This window comes from Rhea americana, unplaced genomic scaffold (genome assembly GCF_003343005.1).
Source record: "Rhea americana isolate MKP2758 unplaced genomic scaffold, rheAme1 scaffold_7, whole genome shotgun sequence".
NCBI lineage: Eukaryota > Metazoa > Chordata > Aves > Rheiformes > Rheidae > Rhea > Rhea americana.
Window position 1 is genome coordinate 2,123,208 of NW_028186867.1, and position 27,328 is coordinate 2,150,535.

Below are 27,328 nucleotides of genomic sequence, written 5' to 3' on the forward strand. Positions count from 1 at the left end.
AAAGTACTTCATTTTTCTGCCTCTTCTGCATGCTGTCTCCATCTTAACCACTCTTAGGCTTCCTTGTTAGGCAAGATTGATGTGCAAAATTTTTTTTTCAGTATCAATTATACCAAATTTTAGCTTCAGTCTTCACGTGATAAGCAAATGGGTAGCCTTCACATTATACAGAAATAAGAATTACATAGCTTCATGTAGGTGTAACACTCTCCTTCTCGTGATGTACTCAATGTCCCTCCACTTGTACTCACCTGTGAACTTAATTGAGCTTCAGCACATGGATACTTCACATACGAAACAAGGTAAATGAGATGATAAGATACATACATTTTGTTAATACTGATGGGTAAAATTATATCTTTTCATGGTGGAAAAAAAATTAATTCAAAGTTCTACTTTATTGTATGCAGTATTGTAGTGTCCCTGGGGACACTAGTTACAGTTCAGCATATTGACTGTAATATTTTTTACRGGTTGTTCTGGTGCTTTTAGCTAAAAAAATCTAACTATTTTTGATTTTGTATGTCTTACATCATTAACAGAGATAAAAATGCTCTGAATTATTKTGACTTATTCTATCAGGATATCATTATTTAGATCATTAGTAAACAGACTAATCTTATTCCAAGTGAGACCCTAATTATGGCTAGAAAATAGTAAGACTTGCTTCTTGTCCTAGTCTTTTAGAGGTCTGTGAAAAAAACTGATAAATATTCAGGCCCAATACAGCCCTTAAAGTAGTAAGTATATACACACACATTCGTGCGCATCTTTATTTTTAATACCATAACTTTATAGTTCCTCCAGAAGAGTATATTTTTTGGGTTTTATAACTGTCCTGGTATTTTTTCCCAAATGTTAATGCCTTTTGTTAACCCACTACCACCACTGCAAAAGCCATTACTGAAATAATAAACTTCTTTTTCTTTTTTCTTTTTTCTTTCTTTTTTTTTTTACCAAAACTTGAATTTGTTTACCAAAGCTCAAATAAAATTTTCAATATCCATTTCACTAATAGCTCGCCTCCCTCAGCAACATTTGCCCATTAATTCTTTACTTGGTTCCTTCAGCATTTTTTCCAGGGTCATTTTCCAATGACAACTGTTCGTTTTGTTCAGACATTTTCAGCCAGCTCAAACAATAATCTACTCCATGGCCTTTAAGAGGCTGCTGTAGGAAGTCTGCTCAGGAGAGGCAGTACAAAGCACATCTTAGAGGAGGATTCAGAGAAGCAGCTCATGCCGGACARTAACATCTCCCCAGCCAAAGACATACAGGGACAGCAAGGAGAAAGCCAATACTGGTGGCTTTGGTTAAAGTAGCAGAGCAGMAATCAAACTGTTTTTCATTCTCTTTTAGAAATTATATTCTGGAAGCTGATCAGATCATCTTCCCATCAAAGGCATCAAGCYTTTCACTGTTCAGAAAGACATGGTTTGGCAATAAGATGATTTATTTTTTCTTTACTGCTAGAGGTGCCTCTGTGAGTTTGATTTGTGTTGGAATAGGTTTATCACAGAGGACTGGCTCTAGAAATGTATCAGAGCCTTTTTTTTAAGGTTAATTTTATATAAAGAAAGTTCTGAATGTAGTTTCCTTGGAAGGCTTTGGGAGAAATAGTCCCACTCTCCCCATCTGAGCGCTGATCATGTCTACTAGCTTGACCGACATTGCAGAAAGGAAAACAGACCGAAGGTTARTGTTTCGTATTAATAGGAATGGTTTTTGTTGGTGACAGGTCATCAGTGATGTTTGCAGTTCATCTTCTGTTAGCTTCACCTATTTCAGGAGGTCTCAGGGGATTTCTGCAGTGATGAGCAATGGTGGTTATTCGAATTCCAAAACAGCTAAGTAAGTTATGCAGCTTTCCTTCTGCAGATATTTAGCTGAATTTATGGATATTTTGCAGACTGTGGCAGAATCCAGAGCTTTTTTTTGGGGGGTGGGGGGGGAGGATTATGAGTTCTTTTAACCAATATCTGTTTAGGAGATCTAGGATTTTCTTTTTCATGATCGGATGTTTCTTGTCTGCAAAAAGATTTTTATATGCCATATGCCAATTTTCAGAAATGTCTCTATGCTGAAACAGTAGGACTGCTATTCAAGAACTTGGTAGATTGGAAAGATTTGATTTTTAGTTGCTCTCATTTGTAATCCCTGTCCAAGTCATGAGACCTGGACCTTTAATGTGGATATGAACAAAGGGAGCTTCTATCTGTACCAGTGTGTCTGTGTAGGCGGACTGACCCGGGGGCGCTCTGCCTGTGGTGTCATCTGTTTTGAAGGAAGGCCTGGGGTGGATAGTTAGATCTGGTGATCTTATTGGACAAATTTCTCAAGATTCTCCCCAAAGTAGCCTCTGAAAAAGAACCCGACAAGCATTCATGCCCAGGACTTACAATAGGGCAGCATCATGGTGCTGACATTTCCATTTGGACTTCTGGTGTTTTTGGAAGACCATGAATCCATCTACCTTAAATGCAGTAACCGAAGGTATTATCTGCAATGACTTGAAACCTCTTCCAATCACTCTGTGAGGACACCATGAGGTGTCCTGCTGTGAGGACTGCAGACGTCTCAAAAAAAAAAAAAAAAAAAAAAAAAAAATCCATCTATCAATTTGACCTTTGTGTCTAGTCCTCTAAGGAACTGTAAAGATTTCTTTCAGGAACTGCAGCCCAGTGTGTTGTGGTGTAGTTCTCTGTTGACTCCAGTGATTTTTATGGAAGTCAATTGGAAGCCTAGAGAAATAATTTTGCGTTTTAGGACTCCAGAAAACTGTCAGGGCTTCTCAACTAAATTCATTTTCATTTGTTGTGCATTTCTTACTGTAACAAATTACTCTAATGAAGGGCTAGGATGCTAATTTTGTTCCAGTTATTAATGGGAAGGACTTGGAAACAGATGAGTAGAATCTTTAACCCAGTCCTTTGTATTGAGATAGACAGTAGTGATTTACACATTGAAGTAAAGAGTTCTTCTGTGAGGGTAAAAGATGTTAGATCTTGCAGCAGGAAAAAAGGATATAGCTGCTTTCCTGTGCTTATTAGGTTTTGTATTCTTTTCATTTTGTGAATGTATTCCAAAGGAAGTAGAAAGAAACCTTATCTCTAAGGAAGCAAAGATCTTCCTTCCTATTGGGAATAGMGTCAACAAGGATGATGATAAATTCCTTGCCAAATGAGTCATTTCTTCACGTAAGACACTACAAAGATTWAAAAAAAATGCTTTTCAGAGCAGGGGGCTTAGATATGAAGAAGAATGCAGGCGCTCTTAATGGATGTGACTGATCTTTCCCTTTATGGAAGATGATACATGGAAGATGGCACGGAAATAAGTGGTTTTGAGTGAGGTGCTGCAATACAACATCTTCACAGAGTAGCTCTAACAAATATCCTTTTATTGGATTGCACTCTGACAGAAGCAAGAAGCAAAGCATTTAGAATTGCTCAATACTTCAAGTGCTACTTGTCAAATGGTTTACAGGGTAAGTAAATATTTATAAGATAAACAAATGAAAACTAAATTACAGTGTTAGTTTGACAGTATTACATTTTCTTGAAATATAGTTGGAAATGATGTGAGTAAAAGTAGGACTATAATATAGCATTAACTTAATAAGTGGGTAAAGTCCCAGCTTTTACATTGTGCTGTTAAAGCTTTAGACCCATAATAGCTATAGCTCCTTTCTCCCTAGCTCTCACATTCTTTGTTTTGAGGAACCATTCTGAAGACTGCTGGTAGTTAGTGGTCTTACGAGAAGCATAAAAATATCTGTCCTATTGCTTTAAAATAATACAATTACAGGGAATTAATTGTATATTGATGTTCTGCAAATTTGATAGAGTGGACTGTAAAAAACTGCATAAAAAGATATATTTTATTTTTTTGAGTATTTGATGATGTGACACTGTGCAAATCATCAGCATAGACTCTAGGTGCTTAAATACCTACGAGTCAGGTAATGTGAGACGTAAGACGCTGTGTGGATTTGGGTGGTAGCACCTTCTGAAGGCTGTTGACAATCTTTTAGCCTTGGCTTAGATGAATTGGATCAGTGTTACACTGTCACAAAGCAAAAAAAAAAAAAAACAAAAAAAAAACTCACACTTCCATGTTGACACCCCACAAAGTAGTGTGGGTACTATTTCATGGAATAAAAAAAAAATAACCATTATATCTGTGAATTGTTAGTGTCGTGAGGCCCCAGCAGGATGGAGGAGCTATTAGAGGGCGCCCATGGGAGCTCCTATCAGAGAGGATGACTGCGGGAAGCCCACTTCGCTTGCTCCAGCGTACTGGTAACGCTGGGGGAYGGGGTATCCCTCTTTTTGAAATGCTTCTAGTTATAGCTGAAGGGAAAAAAAAAAAGACCTATCACCCCATTGCATGAGCTGCAACACTCTAAGGTCCTTTAAAAGCCTCCATGGTTTGTTCAGTGAAGCACAGGCACCCTCCTGCATTACGGCCAACTGCGCAAGCAGCTTGTCGAATGTAAGGCCTTCATAGCTTCAGGAAGAACTAACAATTTATCTAGATCAKCTTAGAGACAAATTTATTTTATCTAGAGAAACCTCCTTTTGATTAAACTTTTTTTATAAAGTACTTTAACGCAGTTTTACTGAAGCTGGTTCCTTGCTAGTGATCAATTTTAATAATTCACTTTTTTGCTCCCTCTAAAATGAGGGATTTTTCAATAAATGAATCATCTGGGGAAAGTAAAACTGAACAAGAAACGTGTGAAAGTGTAACCTGCCCCCCCAGCTCTTAACACAGAAAGCAAAATACTCAAGAAAGAATAAGGAACAACACGCACAGAATTCTCTAATATCAAAATATAGCAATTTATTCAAGACACTGAATATGATCTGTTGATTCTCTCCTTAAAACAAATGAGCTACAATACACAAGGTGATTTTGAAGAAAGTGTGGGTGGGGGAGAAACAAAATAAAGGGTTGATGTTGTTTCAACAGAACCTGGGAAATGCTGAAATGAGAACCAAGTCTGGCTGCAAGTCTGACACAGACAATAAAAACTGCAGAAGCCAGAATTCAGAATTTCAGTGAGTGGCTGAAAGAACATTTCTGCAATTGACAAAGAACCACATTTTTTTAAAAAAAGGCAAAAGGAGGAAAAAAGGAGGAAAAATTAAAAAGGAAAAAAGAAAAAAAGAAACCCAAAAACAAAGCAGACCCTTACATTTGACAAAGTGCACTTCACTTGGCTCTAAAATTAGCTRTTTTTTCTCTTTTTAAACAAATTAAAAGGAAATTTCTAAGATGTAGCATGGGGTTAATGTGTGTGTAACCCTGTAAGTCAGGCCCTTTAGTGCCCCATAAGGGACCCAGTGTTTTCTACATAAAAGATTCAGTATCCTTCTAACCCATGGAGCTGAGTGTTTTTTTTTCAGAAACTTTTTTTTCTCACTTCAAGGCCAGTTCCAGACAGCCAGCAAAGATAAAATTCCAGTAAGCCTYGTGATGGTTTCACAATTCAGTTTGATTTCTTATGTTTTTCAATTTCTCTTCCATAAAATCAAAACTATCAAAAAGTATTGTGTGAAAAAAATTGCTCAAGTCCACCAGCCTGTTGCTTCATGCTATGCTGTCCCATAGGGGCARTCATAAAAGGTAGCGTTAGCCCAGGGACACCGCTGCAGAAATGCAGAAAAGTGAGAGCTCTCGCAAGGGCAATTCTGGACATTCAGGCTTTGATTTCCACTTTGAACTAAGCCCTGGTAGAGCTTCTCTCTCCCCACTGCCCATGGCCTAGAGAAACCAGCCCAYGTGCCTAAAACCAGCCTTTGCAATCACAGCTTTTGCTTTCCTTCATCTCTTTAGCTGCCCTCATTTTACCTGAAAACTAGCTACTACAATAGCTTTGAGCATTTTCCCACTTCAGAGGCTGGGGGAGGGGAAGAAAGGTGAATTTTTGCAGCTTTTTGCAAATGATGCTTTCAAATCTTATGGTCTGTATAGGGAACTCTCCACTGGAATGGCAGCCTCTCTCACAGGCAGACACTGTAAACCAGCTCATTTTGAAATTGCATTTCTTGTGGCTTCTTACCTCCATGTAGACTGGCAGAGGAAAGATGGTGTTCTCACTGAGAGGTTAAAAAAAAAAAAAAAAAAAGAAAAAAAGAAACACACATCTTCAACACTGCAGACTTATCTACAGTAGCTATTCTTGGAAAAAAGTACAAAACCTGGGCTCTGTAACCGGACGGCCACGTGGCACAGCTGACCTCACACGGAGCAACGTGCTCTCTTTGAGTCTGGAGGTTTGCTATTGAAGCATTACACATGGGGCAGATGACTGAAAAGCAGCACCCCGTCCTGCCTATCTTCCACTGTCTGCACAAAAGGAGATATTTTTTTTTTGCTTGTTTTTCTCAGAAACACGACCTCAAACTCCTGTACAAGTAAGGAAGTGAACCGTCTACATGCAATGATTCCAATCAAATCATCAACTCACTCAATCGTGCTTTATAAAACCACATTAAACCTATGTATTCAAATGCAAGTCTCTCTCTTCTAATAAGTACTCTTTTTTTAGGTAGTGACTTTAAATTAGTAGTTACACGTGGTTATTATAAAACAGTGCAAAACTGTCATGTGATCATCTACAGTCATGCTCTTGGAGCAGAAAACTAARAACAACACATAGACACATTTAACACCAAAAATAATCCTTGATACCGTCCAGTGTCCAATTCTTTGATATAAATTATAAACAAGCCTAACTGTAATTAATAACCAAAATCCCACATAAATCTTTTCACCTCAGGACTAAGTAACCCTTTTAGCAGTTATTTATTTTTCATTAGTTTTTCCTTTTCAAATGTGTATCTTGAAGAAAAAAAGGCTGAAGCTGACAGTGGCTAGTTCCACTGAAAAGACTAGGATATTGTACAGATACAAGTGTAAAGAGAGGAAATCAAAGGAGAAAAAAAAATGTAGTCTGAACTCCACGATGCCAAGATGCTTGGCAGGTTTTGCACCACCATTTCAACATTATGGGCCTGGTTTTGTTTCAGCTCAGATCAGATCACCGCTTCAGCAGCTGGGGTCAAATCAAAGGGAAGATTCTGCGTTACAGCAACCACAGCTTTTGTGCTATATGATTTTAAGGGGCTTTTCTGTTTGCCATTCTGCACACTACAAATCCTAACCTAGCCTGCAGGCTGGAGCAGATACTAGTTTGACGCAGATCACTCTGAGGACTTGTCTAAATAATGGCCACCACCTTGCGGCTGCCCTACGGTTTACAGCACTGTCAGTAAATTCTGCCTATGGCTTGCTTATAATATGCTTTTTTTACATCCATCATTTGCTCTTACAGTAAAGAAGTCTTCAGTAGGCATCACTGCAGATGTCTTTAACTTTGCAGTAAGGAAATCATATCCAAACTGGAGAAGTGGCTTATCTTTATTGTCTTTATTGTCATTCTGATCATTTCACCCACTCTAACTTTATAGTGGTATATATGTCAAGAAATAATTCATATATTGTTTATCATGTCCTCACCTAATATAGAGATCTATGTTGTCTTCTGAGCACCACACTGAGGATGTGCTCTAAACTAAATGTGTCTGGACAGATAGTGAACCTTCAAGTGCAGACCCAGAGCTTGCTTCAGAGCATGAGAACATGCGGCTGAGGGTGACAGCAGCACGACACGCTGCCGGATGCAACAGAAGAGCCTATTTTAGGTATGTGCTCACCACAGATGGACAGGACCTTGGCAAGACTCTGTTCATCAGCAACGATAAGCACAGTCAATATATCTTGGTCCAATTGGTCCCATTAAGTCAGTGATAAAATCCCACTGACTTACTGGATTAGAAACAGCTGAGTGGGATGAATAGTGGGGGTTGGCATTGCTCAGCATGACCAGTGGCAGCCAAATCCACGGTCTACATGAACTTTGAACTGTATATAGAGGAAATGGGATATACAGTTGTTTTCCTTTCATTACGAGGATAAATATATAGTCTCAAAACTTATGGATTTCTTTTAATTAGTGTACATCATCAAACAGCCACAAATTTGAAATTAGTCTATATAAATGTCTGGCTGCTGGAAGAGGACTCTTAATAAATGACTGGCATTTTTTGTATCAAATGGCATTTTTTTCTTACAGTACTTTCTGAGAGAAAAAGGATACTGCACCTTTCATGTTCCTTGGACTTTGTGTCATTCTTTTTACTTGAATTACACAACTGGTCTACATTTGGTGGGCATTTTAGGCTTTTAAAACTGTGTTTAACATAAAAAATATCTTTTTCCAAAAATACACTGGGTTCTTTCTGTTAAAAGTCATCTTTCTCCTGTAAAAATCTTCCCCAGCACTGCATTCTTATATAAAGCACTTATTACACAATTTGCTGAAAGTGCCCTTGAGACGCTAAGATCTGAAGCATGGAGGATTTTTTTTTTCTTTTAAACGGAGAGAAAGAAAGAAAAGAGAGAGAGAAAGAAGAGAGGAGAAGCAGTCTGTCAAAAATTTTCATTGTTATGTCCACCTGGCTGCATCTACTACGGGAATACAGGGAAAAAAGAAAGAAAGAGTAAGAAGAAAGAGAAGGGGAAAAAAAAGGAAAGAGAAGTTGGGAATGGAAGGGAGAAATAAAAGGAAAACAAAAGCTTCATCCTAAGCCTGGGATCCTCCAGGCTTTAATATTCCAGCTGATAGAAAAACCACTGAACAAAAAAAGTAGTCTAGAAAATAGAAAGTGTTGTGATTACAAAGTTGAGCATTTCATCAGTACAAACTGGTCTTTGAACGTCCTTTGGGAGAGCAACTGTAGTGTCCAAATTGGAAGGAAAAAATACAACACCGCATGGAGGAGGATTTTTTTTCCCTTTTGGTTTATCACAGCATTTTTCTTTTTTTGTTTATTAATTTTTTTTGGCACAGCTTTTTTTCCCAGCCATCAGAGCAAGTTCTCAGACGCAAACCAAACAGTGCAATGCCTAGCTGGTGGCTTCATGCTTCCAAGGCTGAATGTTCCAGGTGGAAACCATTCCCTCCCCCTCTGAAGTGACTGTGTTTTTACTCCTTGATGAAGGTTACGGACAAAATACTAGACATCTGTGGCCAGGGAGAGTTGGTTTCACGGTACACTCTAACTTTGTTCAAGTTCGTACAGTTCTGGAGCTGTTAAGAATAGTTTTGAAGAGTGCTTCTCCCCACACATTCACTGCTGGTCCATTTGAAATTTCTTCTAAAACATTTCACTTTTACTTCCGCAGATCTAGAACACAAACCTAGAGAGAAAAGACTCAGGATTAAGAACCATTTCTGAAGATTATTTGGGATTCATATGCATATATGGCCCAGCACAAAGGCAGATCAGCCAGCAGCTGAAAAAATGGCATGTCATACTCCCAAGCTTCACATCAGTCTAAAGTACCTGTTTTCATGTACACAAGCAAGGAAACGTTGGAAGAAACACATGAAAACCATGTATTAAACATTTAGCTGAGCGTTCACTAGATTAAAAACATTTCTGTGACACTGCATATCCCAGATAAACTTATAGGCTCTATTCAGTTGCCTAAAGATAGTGTCTCCTTCCATTTCAGAAATATATTCACTTGGAATAGTTCTTGCAAGCCATGCAGGGCACTATCTCAACTTAGCTCAGGCAGCTGAATCATGTCCTAGGTGCTCCCAAGGTTAAAAACTTGCAAAATACTGCTCTAGAGCACAGCTATGCCAGCCAACCATGGAGAAAAGTTATCTAAAAAGCTATAGAGTGCATTATAAAATCTGCATGTCTTTCACAAGCTGCTTATGCTAGGTAGAGGAATAGTGTAGTGGTTATCACATCTGCTTTACATGCTAAAGGTCTTGGGTTCAAGCCTCAGTGGAACCAGCACCTGGAAATCTTTGGGAGGTTGGACTAGATGATCTCCAGAGGTCCCTTCCAATCTTACTGATTCTGTGTAATTGAATTTTTTTATAAAGTAACATTAACAGCAAAGATGATAGTCATGAATTATCAGTATCTCCCAGGCAATATTTCTTTACCACATGACAAAATCTTTGTGCATCCTGCTGAAAATTTCCTCCCTTCAGTACTATTTAAATTTCTTCTGCAGAATAAAATTTAGCCCCAACACAGCTATTGATTAGACAGCTGACTGCCATGACTTTTGTTAAATTTTGATAGACAAAATAAATAATGRTAGAAACAATGCTGTTGTTCTTATCAAATATATATTTAAAAGTCTTCTCCATTTTCAGCAATATTCACCTATTCCACAAGCATTCTGCACTTTGAGTAACAACATCACCTCTCAATATTCAAAACAGGAGGCACTTTAAATATACTCTTTAGCTCTACTTATTTCTGTCCTGAGCTGTCTACACCTTGACCTCTGTCCAGAGCAGGCAGGAAGGCATGTGAGTTTTTGTTGACACTTTCCAGCAGAGTAATTTCCACCCAACATTTACAGTGTGTACAGATTCCTACCGATCCATCTGATGCGCTTGCTCCCACTTTGTCTCCTCTAGCATTCCAGCAGACTTCAAAGATGCCTCCGGTGCCTCTGTAGCTATGTACTAGAGTTCCACTCTACAAAGCAAAACAGCATGAGAACATTTGACACAGAAATTCCTTTTTTTTTCTCTGCAGTAGGGCAATATATTAAGAGAAGCGAGTGGCAGTGAGGGTGAGCTATTCACATTGCCTAACTACAGTCATCTCATGAAGGTGCTAAAGTTAGGAGACTGGTCTTTGATAATAAAGAGAAAAAGGTTCCTCCAGAAAGCAGTTCACAACAAGAGTCTTGAACATCTCTTTTTGTCAACTCTGTAATAGCAAAGGCCAAGAGAGTTAGGCTGAGGTGGCTGTCAGGTTTGTCGTTTACTCTGTGAGGCTGTGAGGCATCAATGTCCGGAATTGTCTGTGGAACTATGGGCGCTGATGACAGTTCTGCCACCACTATGAGGGGGCCTGGGACTTTCCTCAATTCTTCATGCAGTATACATCTCTGTACATAACCTTCTCCCACATTTGGCATCTCCCTACCCAGGAAAAACCTCCTGGCAGGAGTTTCTAAGCCTGTACAGATCACACACAGAACACTCTCATTAGGAGAACAGAACTGGGTGGACATGAAAGCAGTGATCAGCTCTTTCAGCTTGCTCCCAGGCCTTAGGTCATAAAGCATGAGTGAAAAGAGCTTCCTGGGKCTGGGAGGAAAAAAACTCCAATTGCCCCACTTTTTTTCCAGAGTATCCTCAAACTGTTCATCCTTTGTATCTATCATCTTTTCACTGCATATTATAAGCCAGGTTCAGTCTCACAACTGAACGGAGTTTGTTACTGATTAGAAGTTATCACTTATTTCTAAGAATCAGTCCATGCCTTTGCTTCACAAAGCTGACAGCACAGTGTGACACAGCAATTTTCTTGTATGCTATTGTTTTAGCATACAAAGAAATCTTTGCAGAAATGTTCTGGACAGTCACCTCACTCCACCTGAGTGACTCAACTGTTATGCTGGGACTTATATCAGTCAGTACAATCAGGTTCACCTTGGCTGGCAGGCACGGTCCACAGAGGTACATGTATTTTCCATTTAAGTTTTTGCCACTAATGTGTCATCTAAAACAGATGCATTTCACATAAATCAAAAAAATACCTGAGTATTCCATATATGGACACATTTGTCAAAGGACCCACTGGCTAGATATTTTCCATCAGGACTAAAAGCTACACTGTAGACAGGCTCTTGATGTTTTGTTAACGTATGAATACAGACTCCTCGGTCAACGTCCCAGAGCCGAACAGTCGAATCAAATGAAGCACTGCAAGAAGCATTCAAACACAAGCATGTCTTAACTTGGATATTAATCAATTCATAGTTTGATATTATAAATATTTGAAGAGAACACTACAGGGTTATTTTGACTAAGCAGGAACTAATGTTTCAAAACAGCAAGGCTAATGTTCACTCGAGCCTTTACTTGCTTAAAGGCAAGAACCTTATCTACAGAACTGAATTCTTTCATGTGGACCCTTGAGTTTAACTAGGGATGTTGTACATATGATTAGCTCACTATCCCCAAACAGGGTCAGCTCTGTCTTTTTGAGATTCTACCTGCTATTATTGAGGAAGTTAAAAATATGTTGTCATTAATAGGATAGACTGTTCAGAGAAATCTTATTCCTAATAGATTTGTATCATCTAATGAATTAACTTCATGTAATTCTCTAGAATTGCAGTTCTTTTTACTTTCTTTCAGTGATGTTTTCACTCCAATCCATCTAAATCCCAGACTGTGGGCTTAGGGAAATACAAGGGAAGTAACTGGTATTAAAAATAACAATATTAGAAGAATAACACCAGGCAAGCAAAGTTCTTTGCTGTCCCTTTTCCTGTCCTCTCCCAAATTGAGGGGTAAAGTAAATTAATCAACTTAGATGCAACTCTTTCCTGAGTTGAAGACATARCAAATTGATTTATTAATCAAATGGTACATCATTTGGCATTCCTACAAGTAAACATATTTCTGAAACTCAAAGAAGAATTTGAGTGAATTTTTAAGTGGAAGCTTAAAAAGTACCCAAGCTTTTCTCTGTTAGTTAACAAGTTAACAAAAATTGTCASTGAGCTGCATGACCCTTCTTAGTACACACTCCAAATGGTTTAATAGGCTGCCATCTGTCTCATTAAATATATTCATTTATAACAACCAGCTGCCAAATATAAAGGTGCAATGCCAAATTTACTATCTTTTTATTGAGACAGCCAAAATATTAAATATCGTAACTCAAATTTCCTTCCTTTTCTTCTTCCTTTTCCAAATACATTTTCCTTCCCTTTTTATCTATCCCCCTGATTTACAAACACAGGCACTTTTTAATATTATCTGCAGATGGCTTACTGGAACTGTCTATAGGAAGAGTGACATCAYGATAACAGTAGAATTATATGTCAGAAAGATGCTCCTTTTTCTTGGTAGGCAAGAGGAATAGGTGTATTTTTACCTTGCTAACATGATGTTGGAGTTTGGATTGCTGGTGCCCGGTCCTGTAGGACTCCATTTGATAGTATAAATCTCTTTGCTGTGAGCCTGAAGATCATGTACACAGGTATCTTGCTTCATACTCCAAATCTATGTCACAGTAATTATGAAGGAGAAAAATGGCAATGTTACTATTTTCAGCTAAATTATTTCTGTCTTCTTTATGTGTTACTCTTGACATTTCTTCATCTAATATCTAGATTAGATATTCAACTTCTTCATCAATGACCTGGATGAGGGGACGCAGGGCATCCTCAGCAAGTTTGCTGATGATCCCAAGCTGGGAGGAGTGGCTGACACACCTGAGGGCTGTGCTGCCATTCAGAGAGACCTGGACAAGCTGGAGAGCTGGGCAGAGAGGAACCTCACGAGGTTCAACATGGGCAAGTGCAGGGTCCTGCACYTAGGGAGAAATAACCCCAGGCACCAGTACAAGCTGGGGGCTGACCTGCTGGAGAGCAGCTCTGCAGAGAAAGACCTGGGAGTGCTGGTGGTTGACAAGTTCACCATGAGACAGCAATGTGCCCTTGTGGCCAAGAAGGCCAATGGTCTCCTGGGGTGCATCAGGAAGAGTGTTGCCAGCAGGTTGAGGGACATGATCCTGCCCCTCTACTCAGACCTGGGGAGGCCTCATCTTGAGTACTGTGTCCAGTTCGGGGCTCCCCAGGACAAGAGAGACATGGAGCTACTGGAGAGAGTCCAGCGTAGGGCTACAAAGATGATCAGAGGGCTGGAGCACCTGCCCGGTGAGGAACGGCTGCGAGAGCTGGGCCTCTTCAGCCTGGGGAAGAGAAGACTGAGGGGGGATCTGATCAATGTGTACAAGTACCTGAAGGGAGGGTGTCAAGGGGATGTGGACAAACTCTGTTCAGTTGTCCCATGTCACAGGACAAGAGGCAATGGGCAGAAACTGAACCACAGGAAGTTCCGCCTGACCGTGAAGGGGAATTTCTTCCCTGTGAGAGTGACAGAGCACTGGCACAGGTTGCCCAGGGAGGTTGTGGAGTCTCCTTCTCTGGAGATCTTCAAGGCCCACCTGGATGCAACCCTGTCTAACATGCTCTAGGTGCCCCTGCTGAGCAGGGAGGTTGGACTAGATGATCTCCAGAGGTYCCTTCCAACCTTACTGATTCTATGATTCTATGATATACATGCATAACTTAATTTGAGTTTATTAACACAGCAGTTTGGTACCTACAATGCATGCATGTTAGAGTCACCACRTTAGGGGAACCTGATACACTTTTAATAGTATTTATTCAATTGGTCAGAAGATCTAGATAGTTGTCATACTGSCCATGGCCTATACCTGTATTTTCACAGAAGCTGAAAATGTTCTATTTACAGAAATTTAACTTGTTAAGTCATAGATTACAGCAATAGCATTTTTTTAAAGAATGAGAATAGTTTCTGTAAGTACTTAAAATCTAGGAGTTTTCTCTTATGTCAGTCAATACTCATGTCACATGTTCCTTTTTCTCTAAAACTCCACTTGTTTTCCTGATGTTTTTAACAGCATGGATGATGGAACAAAATCACAGAATCACAGAATCGAACAAATCACAGAATCACACAAATCTGCTATTTATGCAGTGTTATGTGGCTAAATACTTTAGCATAAGATAAAGAATATGCTGAATAGACATGACGGGTAATTTAGTAAGTCTTTTTACAGATAATTAAGGAAACCAGAAGAACAAGCTAATCTCTCACAGCAGGGAGAACAACCTAAAATTGCAGTCAATCAGTTTCAGAGTATATCAAAAAAGTAGTAATAATTTAACTCACTAGTTATAAATCTGTACCATGAGAGAAATGATAGGCTCTTATGCTGAATTTTCAGCAGCATACCTGAGTTCACTTTTGGAAATGTAACACAAACCTTAGGCATGTTCTATGCCTAACAGGAAACATGTTCAAGGAATTTGTAGAAAAATGTCAAGAACTTCAAAAATAAGAAAAAATTGAAGACAGAGAGGTATGCTTTCCAAGAAAATGGAAGAGGAACAGTATTTGCCTGAAGAGGATATGAAATCTCCATAACTGAAGGATTTTAAAAACAGGCTAGGCCAGGCTAGTGATAGAAAACCATTAGGTCTTGTGCCAAATTTGGTGGTCAGAAATTTCAACTGGTGCCAACAACACTGAGCCAAAGCARTTTTAAAACCATAGCATCGAACTAGACACCAGAAAAAATGTACTACCACTGGGTCAGGATGTTTAAGCAGAGTATTATTGCTTAATACTATAGTCCTGAAGTGCTTCCTTCAAGTATCCTCTAGATCTATTTTCTGTAACTTTGCATTTCTGTGAATAATCTGGAATACTCTACCTAGAATCCAGAGGGATTAAAACCCCAATGGGTAAAGTGGCAAAGACAGAAAAAGACCACACAAGTTAACAGAAAACGTTCATTATGTAGACGTATACTTAGGTCTTACCTACAAGCTTTGCCGCATCCTGAATTTTAGTTCTTATACATWGGCTGTGCTTATGCATTAAGCATCTATTCTTTTAGCTGTGTCAATCCACAGTGGAAAGAGGTGTAAACCTTAARTAACACTGAAATTCGTCTTACTGGTACAATTCTGTCCACAAAAACAAATCTTTCTTGGGATATTAGCTTTGCTCAGAGGAAGTAGTATAAAACAATAGCTGTGTTGGCATTGTTCTGCAGTCCAGCAGGAGGGCCCTCCTGTTACAATATACAGCTATGTAGACGTAAGTGTTCATTTTATGGGGTTGAGAAAGAAGAACAAGACTGAGGGGAAAGTTTGGGCTGGAGAAAACTCTATTGTAAAAAGTAGTTTTGCCAGGCCAGCCTCTCCCTTTATTAGTACTACTTTGCTAGTGAAGCACAATGGCCTGGTTACACTGGTAGAGCAGCCTATGCCACCTGTGTGCCAGAACGCACATTAATTCCACCTAACTTCAGGCACCTAAGAGAGGCACATAAATCAGCAGTGYAGCTGCCCTAGGCTTCCTATACAGTAAATGGATAAAGACAGGCATCTTCAGGGAGTGATTCAGGTATCTGATGAGCTTGATGTAACCTTTGAATATACTTGTCCTGCCCCATTGTTTATGCCAGGGCTTTTCAAAAAATCAGGGCTTCTCAAAAAATCAGACTGCTTCAATACAAGTACTTTCAGAAGAAAGACTCCAAAAGGAAAACTATTTATTTTTATATTCTTTACACAGTCTAATGCCTACTGAACRCAGGGGAAGAGCTTCTGTTGACAGGCAAGTAGATGCATGTGTGTATGTATATACATATTATATGTAAATGCACCCCCCCCACACACATATATATTAAACTATGACTACTCTGTGACAGTGACATACCAGCCACTTGACACTAATTTGGATAGTATGCTTCAGTTTTACCAGCGGCTGCTATTCTATGCTCAGTCTTATTTTTCACATCACCTTTAAGAAATATGGGACAAAATGAAACTATTTTTCATGCACAGTTTTACTGATACAGTACTATCGTTCTGGAGAAGACTTAACAACAGAGNAAATGAAACTATTTTTCATGCACAGTTTTACTGATATGATACAGTACTATCGTTCTGGAGAAGACTTAACAACAGAGATAAGTTTTTTTTTTTTTTTTTTTTTTTTTTTTTTTTTTTTTTTTTTTACTTTTTGAACAGCTGAAACGGAAACTAAATTACCTTTAATGTCATATCATCGGAGCAAGATGCTAGTAGCATGCCAGATGGGTCCCATTTGATTGCATTAACTTCATTCTGAAATAAAGAGTGATTTTATAAAGTGAACACTCAGGTTACTCGTATTGCACCGGGCACCCAGCAGAGGGCACTCAAGGTCTACGCCTGCAGCAAGTGAAAGCACAAACTGCMGTCCTCGTTGCTTTACGGGGGAAGAGAAGCAGTGCTCCTTCTTCACCGTGCTATTTAAGTAGCATTTAGAAATGGTAACCATTTTGTGTTTGTGCTCGTCTTCACATATATTTTGTGGCACAAAATCTGTCAYGTCCTCTTTCTTCAAATGCCAGGATTTAAATAAACCCTAAAACCAGGTTGATTGACSATGCAGCACTAACTTACTTTTAGAATTCAGATATTGCCTAAGTTAATATCACGTAAATCTAGAAGACACAAATTTGCAATAGCAAATACTGGGGGAAGGGAGTTACAGTTTTGTGGGGTTTATTGTTCTCGTTATTACAGCTTTATAACCATTGTGATCTCTCTAAAGAGAGCAGTATGTGTAAATGAAATCCAGCGTGGAATATTAATTAGTTTCTGATTCTTTCTCCATCAAATTTTCCAGCTCTTTGTAGTTAACTAAGTGTAGTGTTTCCCCTAGATAGTCAGTAAGCTTTCTCTGCTTTTTTGAGGGTCAGACATATATAATCACAGGAGGGAAAAAAGCATTTTATAAACACGAAGAGATTATTTTTTAAAAAGCCTGAATTGGCTTGAGGTCTTAGTGACAATAATACTGGAAATACTTTCATTTTGCTTTACCCATTTTACACATTTTAACTATAGTTAAAAGCAACTTCTCACACATATTTAAAGTCAAAATCTGACCCATATGTGAAATGATTTATTTCATATAATAATAAAACCCATCWATCTGTTGATAGGAATGTGCAGCAACCTGCCAGGAAATACCAGTTTAATACCAATTTAACCACATAAACAAACAAATTTTTCTTCAGTGGGGAGACAAATAGCTCTGGGAGTTAATATTTAATTTACAGATCAGCATATGATAGCAGGTTTCTCATGAATGAAAACGAGAAAAATTAGCCTTTGACAACCATTAAATACTAAAGAAGAGAGGAAAAGAGGAGTGAAGTACATCTTAAACGGATCTCATCAGATGCAAYTGATTCTAGACCTGAACAATGGAAGTAATTTGTTCTGTCCTTATTCATTCACTCATTTATTAAAGGCAATTAAGAGAGTGGAAAACAAAATCCTATTTATTAATGTGCCTTCAGTCTGCAGCTCATGCTACSTATGAACAAAGTCATTGTTTAAGTTTTGCCTCCTAAACCGATTTTTAACAGTTTATCCCTTTTCACAGGCTGTGAGTCATTCCCAAAGAATATGGTTTTAGGGAAGCACTGAGATATAACACCTTTGGTGCTACAATACCCTGCTCAACACATCAACTGCCACCACTGTTACGTGCTGTTGTGACTCCATCACTGACGTTTTAGACTTAACTTACTGTGTGTCCTTGAAAGGTTTTAACGGGACGATCACAGCCAAGTCTGCATACGTGAATGCACATGTCAGTGCTGCAGGAGGCAAAAGTAGTGTTRTTCTGCCAGTCTACGTCCAGAGCAGGAGCTGTGAAGTGCAAACAACAGAAGGAGCATTAGGGAACACAGCAAAGAAACATCCCAAATTATTTTGCTTGTCACCCCCCTAACACCCCCCAGTATCAAAGAGACTGAAAGCTAGTTGTGAGTTTGTCACCTGCAACCAGACTGTCTGAGGGGCACAATTCATTTTTTCTCTTATGATGGGCAATCTGGATGCTTTGTGTGAGATCTATTTATGAGGCTTTTTGGGGGTAAAATTACATGAGAGTGGGCAAAACAGTCCTGCTTCCACCTTTGCCCTCCCTGCTCCCAGCTTCCTGCTTCTTTTCTTGTGCCTTCTGTAACATTCAATGAACTCCTCTGTCAGCCAGTTGAGCTGAGAATCTGGGAGAAAACTAGCCCACAAAAAATGTGGAAAGAGTTTCAGCTAGTTTAGAGAATTGAATCAGCTCCCAAAACAGACCTGTGAATGCCAGAGCCAACGCATGGGAAAAGGAGGGAGCACGTGGCCATCTTGCCTTGTACTATCTATCTCCAGGCAACAACCAGCGTAGACCTCTCATTCTGTGCAGACACATCTGGATTAATCATGTCTACATACAGACAGGTCTAATTTGGTTGGGCATTGAGTTAAGATAGATACGTTGATTAAGCCCACTCTGAAGTCAGAGGAAGAGTTTCTGTGGAGGGTTTTGCATTGACTAGGATTGAACTAAGGAAATTTTCTACGCAGGAAATTTTCTACACAGATAGCACATGAACACTTAACTGGTCCCTGTGTACACGCACATACTTTGCAGAAAATATGAAAAAATCATTAACTTTCATAGCATGCTATTGCAGAGCAGAAGCACCACAGGAGCAAATATATGGGAACTCCTGACATACAGCTTGTGTGTATTTCTGTAACTGCTGCTTGTTTTTCCTTCAGGGAAGTGTTTTGCTGCCCTCCAGAGGATGGAATAAGATTTGCCAAAAGAGAGAAATTTTCATTATCAGCACGTATGTGTTATAAATGGATCTATCGGAATGAGACTAGTATTTAAGAAGCGAAAAAAAAAAAAATCTGTCAACAATACAGTGTAAGTTTACCTTTAAAATGAAAACAAGAAATTCCTTATTCAAAAATGTCTAGAGAGAAATACTTTTATAATATAAAGGTGAAAAAGTATCTGTTCTGCCAAACATATTACATTTAAATATGCTTTTTTCCTCTTGTAATTTTCATGAACCACAAAATGAGATCGAACTATGTTACCTTCTGAATCACTAGATAGCTCTTTAAATGAGAAGTGAGGGCTGCAATTGTTTCAAATATAATTTTTTTTAGAATATTAATGAAATAGCTCAATAATTTTGTGTGACAGGTAAGGAATTTCTACATTGCAGAAATATAAAGGAAACTGTGTAAGGCAGACTGCTGCTGTGATTTCTGATCAACATGAATGGGGATCAGGAAACAGCGAAGAATTTAGTTTCTCTAACTGCCTATTTTTCTTTTTATGCTGCAAAGCTTTGTATTACTGTTTCAGAGCAAAGAAAAGATCTGTATTACTGTTTCAGAGCAAAGAAAAGATCTCTTTTAATTAGTAGCAAAATGCCTTCAGGGCTAATATCTAGTATGATATATATAAGTCAAAAGTAATTTTCTGAGAGCTATTGGCACCTAAAATGATAGATTTTTATTACAGCATAATTTCATACAGTGTTGTTCATACAGCATAAATCATACAGTGTTGATAATTAATGCTGATTCATTTATTGGTGTATCTAATCATATGTTTATTGGATAAATCATAATGTAAAATGGTCTGGAAAGAACTACCAAACATTTTTTTTGATGAAAGTAATCCTATTGCCAAAGAAGTGTCTCCAAACACACAGGTTACTAGTCAATTGCTTAAAAGCAATCAGAATGCCATCTAATAAAAGAAGCAACAAACCTGAAGAAATGCAGCTAAAATAAATATGAACAATAAAATGTTACAGTAATAGTTAATTTAAGCGTTTACTCATCAAACATATGTGTGATTTAGAATTATTCAACAGTAGAGAGCTAAATGTCTGCAGAGAGTGATTCAGAGCACTTAAGACGTCTAAAACTGGATGGTACGAATACCTTCTACTCTATCTACCACTTAAATTGTTTTCCTGAGTGCATAAACATCAGTGTATTTCTATCAGTAGATGTGAAATGTAGATTATTTTATTCTATTTTAAAGGAATAAGCTTTGTGAATATGGTTTTGATTGAATGTCCTCTGATGGCCACTAAAACTTAGCCATAGAATGATGAAACCTTAGGTAAAATCTACTTATCCACATACTTACATATTTGAACCATAAAACCCTGAAGTTACCTGGGAACATTAAGGATATGGAGGCTTTCAAGACTTAAGACAAAGGAGTCTCACTTAAGATGACAGTCTCTAAGATGACCACTTTGTCCATATCTGTGTGACCTAAACAAGTTGTTTTAAAGGAGCTGAAAGTAAGAATTTTACATCATACCTAGGCCAGCTATCGCTAGACTTTGAACTCCATGAATATGTGTTAGGAGGACTGTACTCTGTCTAGACTACAATTTTAGTTTTTAAAATGCCACCTTTTAATCCTTCTTTAGATAAGGCTTTCAGATCCCAGATATGGTAAATAATTTGTTATAATTTTGTTCTGCTGAATACGTGATACAAGGAGGACAAAGTGAGGTCTTTGTGGCTTTAGACTCAGGTGATGACAAAGGTGATGCCCTGCTTACTTGAGGGCAAAGATGTCTACTCACATGAAGGCAAAGATTTTAAGGAACTACTGGACCTATATTTTTGGCCTATTAACAATTTACTTAATCACTAACTCCTTTTTACTTCACTAGGAAAGCACATTTGAAATTTAAAAAATRTTAGCCTCTCCACATTCACACTTCAGCAATGTCTTAGGGCTGAAAGATGAACAGCACATGTAATAATACTATTTTTTGCAGTCTAATAATACAGATGGACTTTGGTAGATTGTATTGGAAGACACAGTCAAGCTTTCAATTAGCTAAAAGCAGAAGAGAGTGGTGTGTCCATGATGCACATCACACCGGTAGACAGTTAAATTTCAGTGAACATCATTCTGAAAGGACAACTATGTTTTGAATATGCACCTGCTTAGTAGTTAGGATTAGTATTGAATTTAAATTTTATTTTTAATATTTTGAATTTCGTTAACTACACCACTATACCGAGCAAAGTTTGCTCCAACAGAACAGCTATGATAAATAAATGCCACATGAGAAAATCTGTCAACAAACACCAACTCCTCCAAACTGACAGTTGAACTAGTAACCGAGAAGATAAATGGCAAAAATACAAAGTGTGGATCTGCTGTGTGCAAAGACATACTTTGTGTCTTCTGTTGAATTACTATTTCTGTTGTCACTGCATGTTAATAACATCTGTGAGAATGTAAGAGTGAGAACTAGCAATTCACCTGAAAAGCATGTGGGAATTAAATGTTTTTGTATTAGTAGGAAAATGTATGTTTTTAAACACCATTAAGCACTTTGAGTAAGCCTACTGTATTTAAAAATGGATTAGCTGGTTATAGCAGGTACACAGGAAGACTACAGACTAGAAGACTATCATTATATGGAAAGACTACAATATTTCTAGCATCAGAATCTGGAATGTTTTGGTAGTTAAAAACTCAAGTTTGCCTATGCCCCATAGAAATATTTCATTGTGACAACTTATCAAGTTTGGATTATGAATTCAGTCAACCAGGCTGGTCTCAAGTGAATTTAAGATTACATTAATGATTGCCTGTTACTCAAGACTACTTAGTACCTTGAGTGTCTCCTGCCTTCTGGAAGCAGACAAGATCTATGAACAGTTGTCCAAATAAGGTTTTGGTGCAGGGAGGTTTTGAATCTCAGAGCTGGCAATTGATTTCTGATAATTAGACAAACCAAATACAAAAGAACCACACTTCAAGTCAAACTTAAAAACTGAGAAATTCCTGAGGACATCCATTTTTGCAAGGGTGCATTCAAACTTTTGAGAGATCTGTATCTGCTTCTCTCTGAAGTTAGCTTCATTGCAACTAGAGCCTTAGCAGGAAGAGATCCCAGAAGACTCAATTTAAATGTGTCTTTATAAGCCACCATTTTAGCCTTGATCCTATTCAAGTATATATCAATACTGATAGAATCAAATAGGCAGGCACAGCTGGTGTATAAATCTTCTCTAAGAGTTTACTTTGACTTTCACAGCTGATTTTCAGAGAACCCCATCTTTCTGAAAAAAGATAACCCATAAGCCATGATGTTCAGGGGAGTTATGGCACAAAAACCTTGGTTTGTAATTCAGATTACAGATCTGGCAGACACATTTTTACAAAAAGGATACATCAGACTGACAAAATTAAAAAGTGCATTTCATTTTACTATCAAGAGTTACATAGAAATTACCTGAATGGAAAGGAAACTGCTGTTTAGCTTCCCCTGTGTGAGCATCCCAAATTATTGTTGTCTGTATCCAGAGGGAAGAGGGAAAAAAAAAAAGATTAGTGATGATTCAGCTTGGCGATTAACAGCAAAACAAAGAGAGAGAGAGACTTCACTGAGGAGTAATTCTAAAAGATGGTCTGATAAAATTACTGACTGCAGAGAGCGTTGTATGCTGCACAGCTGAATAAACAGAAATCACTTCCAAATATTATAGAACACTAACCTAAGTATAGAAACACAAGTATCCCCCCCTACAGAGGAAGTAATGTAACTACTGAGTATGGGCATGTTTTCTCTGGATGAGGTTAGAAGACAATACTAAAAATTTTGTTATATGTAAGCATTTTGTTACAGATGTTTCAGTTACTATCTTTCTTAAAGTAGTCTTTTCCTTTTTCTAAGTTGCGAGTATTATAAAACTTAGTGATGCTAATTAAAAAAAATTAAATTATCACATGAAATGTTTATCTTACTGCCACTGTGGCGGGACACACTGAAGTGTAATTTGTTTACTGCAGGTTTCATCCATACTTACAGCATACTTAAGCAACCCGCTGCAGAACTGAATACTATCTGATGACTGAATTGTCAATTTATTAGGATTATATACTTCCAGAGAATAAATTAAGGATGCCTCATCTGGCTGATAATAGATCATCTAAAAAATCACTGCTGCTATGGGGAATGTAAGTTTGCCAGGATAATGGAACTACCATTGGGAGATCAGTGTAGCTGCATATAAGTCAGTATTAAATGAATAAAACTCTAAGTTTCCATTTTCACAAATAGATGAAAATACAGGATTCATCTGTAAGTCAGATTCATCTGGAAGTCAGGTCTGAGCTAGTTCCCCTGGGATCTCTTTGTAAGTTGATGGAAAGGGATGCAGGCAATACATCTCACTGTAACATGGGCCACACAACTCACCTTCTGGAAGTGCCTTTTTTTATCTCCTAATTTTATAAAGGAAGCCAAGGATGACATAGACATCTAAATTTCTAGGCATCTAAAGTTAGGCAAGATTAATGGTGTTTACTTTCTTGTTTGAGTTTTAATGGGTTTGTGTACATCCTTCACTCATCCTCCACTCATTTTAATCTCTTAATATGCACTCAGCGGAAACTACCACGTTGTGCTTTGAGTTCAGTACCACCATATTTTGCACATTTGCCAACAAAACCTTATACTGTATTCAGGTGCARAAAATCAGATGAGCTGGCTACTTCCTTCCCTTGAAATACTTGATAAAACTATATGTGTAAGTAAGGAAATTAGTTCTTTCTTTATCCGAAAAACATTTAAGATCTGATTTTGCACAGGGGGCACAATGGAGATCTGTTAAAAAAAAATTAACAGAAAAATAGTACACATTTATGCAGCCTCAAAAACACAATCAACTGCTTAATCTGAGGAAATCAAGGCCTACTAAAACAAATTAAAGAAAGCAAACTCCCTAGGACTTCTAGGGCAGAAGAAAATCATCTTACAAAATTCATCAGCCCAAGCTCACTGAATAAACACATTTATACATCCAAATTAGGCATTTTWAAAACTCACTTTATCGACTCCAGCACTTAAAATATAATTCCCCTTTTTGTTCCATTTCAGGGCAAATATGGGACCTTTATGTTGACCTAAGGTGCTTGCAAGGTTACCTGTAATAAAGAAAAAGTCAGAATTACCATTTGATCGTAAGTTAGCCAAATTACAGTTCATTGCTGTTAACTGCTTAAGAACAGTAATTATTGTGTGACTTACCATCTTCTGTCCATATTCTTGCAAAACCATCGTATGATCCTGTAGCCAATAGTGTTCCATCACTCTGTTAGGATATATATAAATGTCTAAGGTAAATACTAGATGAAATATATTTCAATCAATCTTTTTTTTGTTTGATGCATTAYGCTTTCCTGTAAATCTGAGCCCTTACAGTGAGACAGCTAATAGCATTATAGCTATTTATTTATAACATTATTATCTAAATTAGAGGTTAGTACAGCAGATATCAAAGAGGAAATGAAATTCTCTATTTTACTGTGAAATATTGGATTGCACCATCACATAGAGTAATCTAATCAAAATGACTGGAAAAGGAAAGCACAATACAACAACCTCTATGGGATTTTTCCAGTTAATAAACAGATATTACTTCTTAGCCATAAAGGGCCTCTAAATCATCAACAGATCACCTAAATCCTAACTAAATCCTAGTTCAGTGAAATTCAGGCATCTAGGCCACCTACACTCACCTTTAATGCCTCAAATGCTMTCTAACAAAAAGAAGCTGTTCCACGGTGTCTAAACACAGATTCACACACATGCTCAGAGGCACACTACTATGACAGATAGCCTGAGCAAAGCCGAATTCATGGGTTTCACTTACTAGAAACAAGCGAGTTAATCACAGTCAGCAAATATATATACTCTGCTGGATGGAATCCTTCCTCAAAGGTTAGCTCCTCTGTAGCCAAGAATGCAAAATCTTTGGGCCAGAGTAAGAGAATAATCAGGAAGAAAACTGACCCTGCAGCCTGGTGAGACAAGTACTGCTGGAGCTAGACATTTACTGGTTAAGATATTTCAGCTGCTGCATTAGAGTTAAAATTCACCTCATTTATCTCCAGAAGTCYAGAAGTTTGGAGTTAGTCTAACAGCCTTTCTCTACAACTGATAGCATCATCCACCTCTGGAGTGTAATTCAGGATCCCATTTGCTTTAGACTATCCCCAGACCACCACCAAAGCACACACAYATTTTTGTTTCTGCTGACTTTTGTGGAAACCTGTATAACTAGGTTAGGTGATTAAAGCTATGGGAGATGAATCTTGCCCTTGGTGCCAAAGGACATGATCTGAATATGACCTCTAGAATTAACGTCTAACAAGCACTGCTTAAATGACATTTCTTATTACAGTGTAAATCACATAAAATAGAAGAGAGGAACTAATTTAATATATTAACCAGTGTGAAAATTTCATAGTGGAATATGATTAATATTGTGGTTCTAAGTAAACAGTAAAAGCAGATGGCTTTTCTAGCATCATGAACAGAAATTTAGGAAAAAGAATAAAATAATCCTCTAAAACATATGTCCATTCCAATCCTCCAAAAACAGCAAGTCAGAGCAGTTGTAGATTTAATTCAAATATAAAATGATGCAGGGAGAAAATATCAAAACCAAGCCAATTTCATTAAGATATACACTAGATGGTGTATACAACCATCTAGCGAGAACAAAGGTGGTAACAGCACCAGGAAGGAGGGAAGTAGCAGTGATCAAGTCTGTAAATATAAAGAACTACTAGAGGTTGCCCTTTCCTATCAGTTTTTGCCAACTTYTCTCCTCCATGCAACCTCCCTCTTCATACTCCTCAACTCAGTTTTCCTCAATATTTCAACAATATTTCTTCACCACGATGTCCAAAGGAAACAAATAATGAACACTTGCTTTTATCTTTATTTAGTTGCTTAACCCACCTGTTCTTTCTGTACTATTTATCAACTTAATTCATTGTCTCGAATAAACAAAATATAGGGGAAGTTGTTTTGTGCAGTGGCACAATGACTACACATGCTCCTACCAAAAGGAAGACTATTGTGTGAATACGTTTTGTTATGCACCACGGTACTTAAATAGAAGGGGGTCTCCATAAATGTTTCAACCTCAGGAAAAGCTTCACTGGCACTTACACCTCCTCACATACCAAAATAAATTAACCATGAGATGCAAATACACAATTAATCAGGCTTCATTAGTTCACAGACTGCTTGCTTAATCTTCATATGTAAGTTAGCTATTTTTACTCATGCTCCTAAAAATAGATATATTAATACATCATTTTTAAACTCAAAGCTGGCTAGAGTCCTGGAAAATTCAAGTGTATAGGAGAAAGTTCAGTCTATTACGAGTATGTGAAACAAGAGGTCAGTAAGTTAGGACAGAGGTTCTGGCCACCTCAGATACAAAAGATATGGAGCAGCAGCTGTAATCGCCTCTGAATTAAATTTAGACAGTTAAAAACCATGCCCAGTCCTAGAAGCTAACTTACATTCCAGTCCAATGAAGTCACATCCTTATTGCTGGGGACATCATGTCCTCCTTCTCTTATACAGTGCCTCAGAACTAGCTGAGTGGAACCACTGTTGCTGTTTTCATTGAGATTCCATATTCTGGCCGTTGAGTCTCCCGATCTACAAAGCAAATGTGGAAACATGAACACTTCTCGTTGAGTCCACTCAACAAAGTGAAAACCTCCAGTTATATTTTTGATTGAGAGAACACCTCATCTCAGCCTTTAAAATGCAACTTTTTTTTGTTTTTTTTCCTTCCAATTCTGTCTTTCCTGCAGTCTCTAAACTGGCAAACTTTTTCTTTAATGCTAACACGTTTAAATTACATATATAATTTGAATTCACATCTTAACATTATTTGCTTTATTCAGAACAGTTTTACCCAAAAGACATTTGCTTGTGCTCTACATTTT

The 27,328-nt window shown here is 37.9% G+C and overlaps 1 protein-coding gene across 4 annotated transcripts in view; it reads right to left on the bottom strand.

The window, feature by feature from the left end:
* Positions 1-4,828: 4,828 nt before the first annotated feature.
* Positions 4,829-27,328, bottom strand: part of TBL1X (transducin beta like 1 X-linked) — a 202,647-nt gene continuing 180,147 nt past the window's right edge. For all 4 annotated transcript variants that reach the window (XM_085321548.1, XM_085321551.1, XM_085321549.1 and 1 more), the window contains 10 exons: positions 26,894-27,035; positions 24,603-24,666; positions 24,402-24,499; positions 22,806-22,866; positions 18,257-18,378; positions 16,723-16,797; positions 13,005-13,132; positions 11,656-11,821; positions 10,482-10,583; positions 4,829-9,270 (listed from right to left, as the gene is read on the bottom strand). In XM_085321548.1, the coding sequence (XP_085177674.1) occupies positions 9,244-9,270; positions 10,482-10,583; positions 11,656-11,821; positions 13,005-13,132; positions 16,723-16,797; positions 18,257-18,378; positions 22,806-22,866; positions 24,402-24,499; positions 24,603-24,666; positions 26,894-27,035 (985 nt within the window). In that variant the 3' untranslated portion in view covers positions 4,829-9,243. The remainder of the gene's footprint in view (positions 9,271-10,481; positions 10,584-11,655; positions 11,822-13,004; positions 13,133-16,722; positions 16,798-18,256; positions 18,379-22,805; positions 22,867-24,401; positions 24,500-24,602; positions 24,667-26,893; positions 27,036-27,328) is intronic.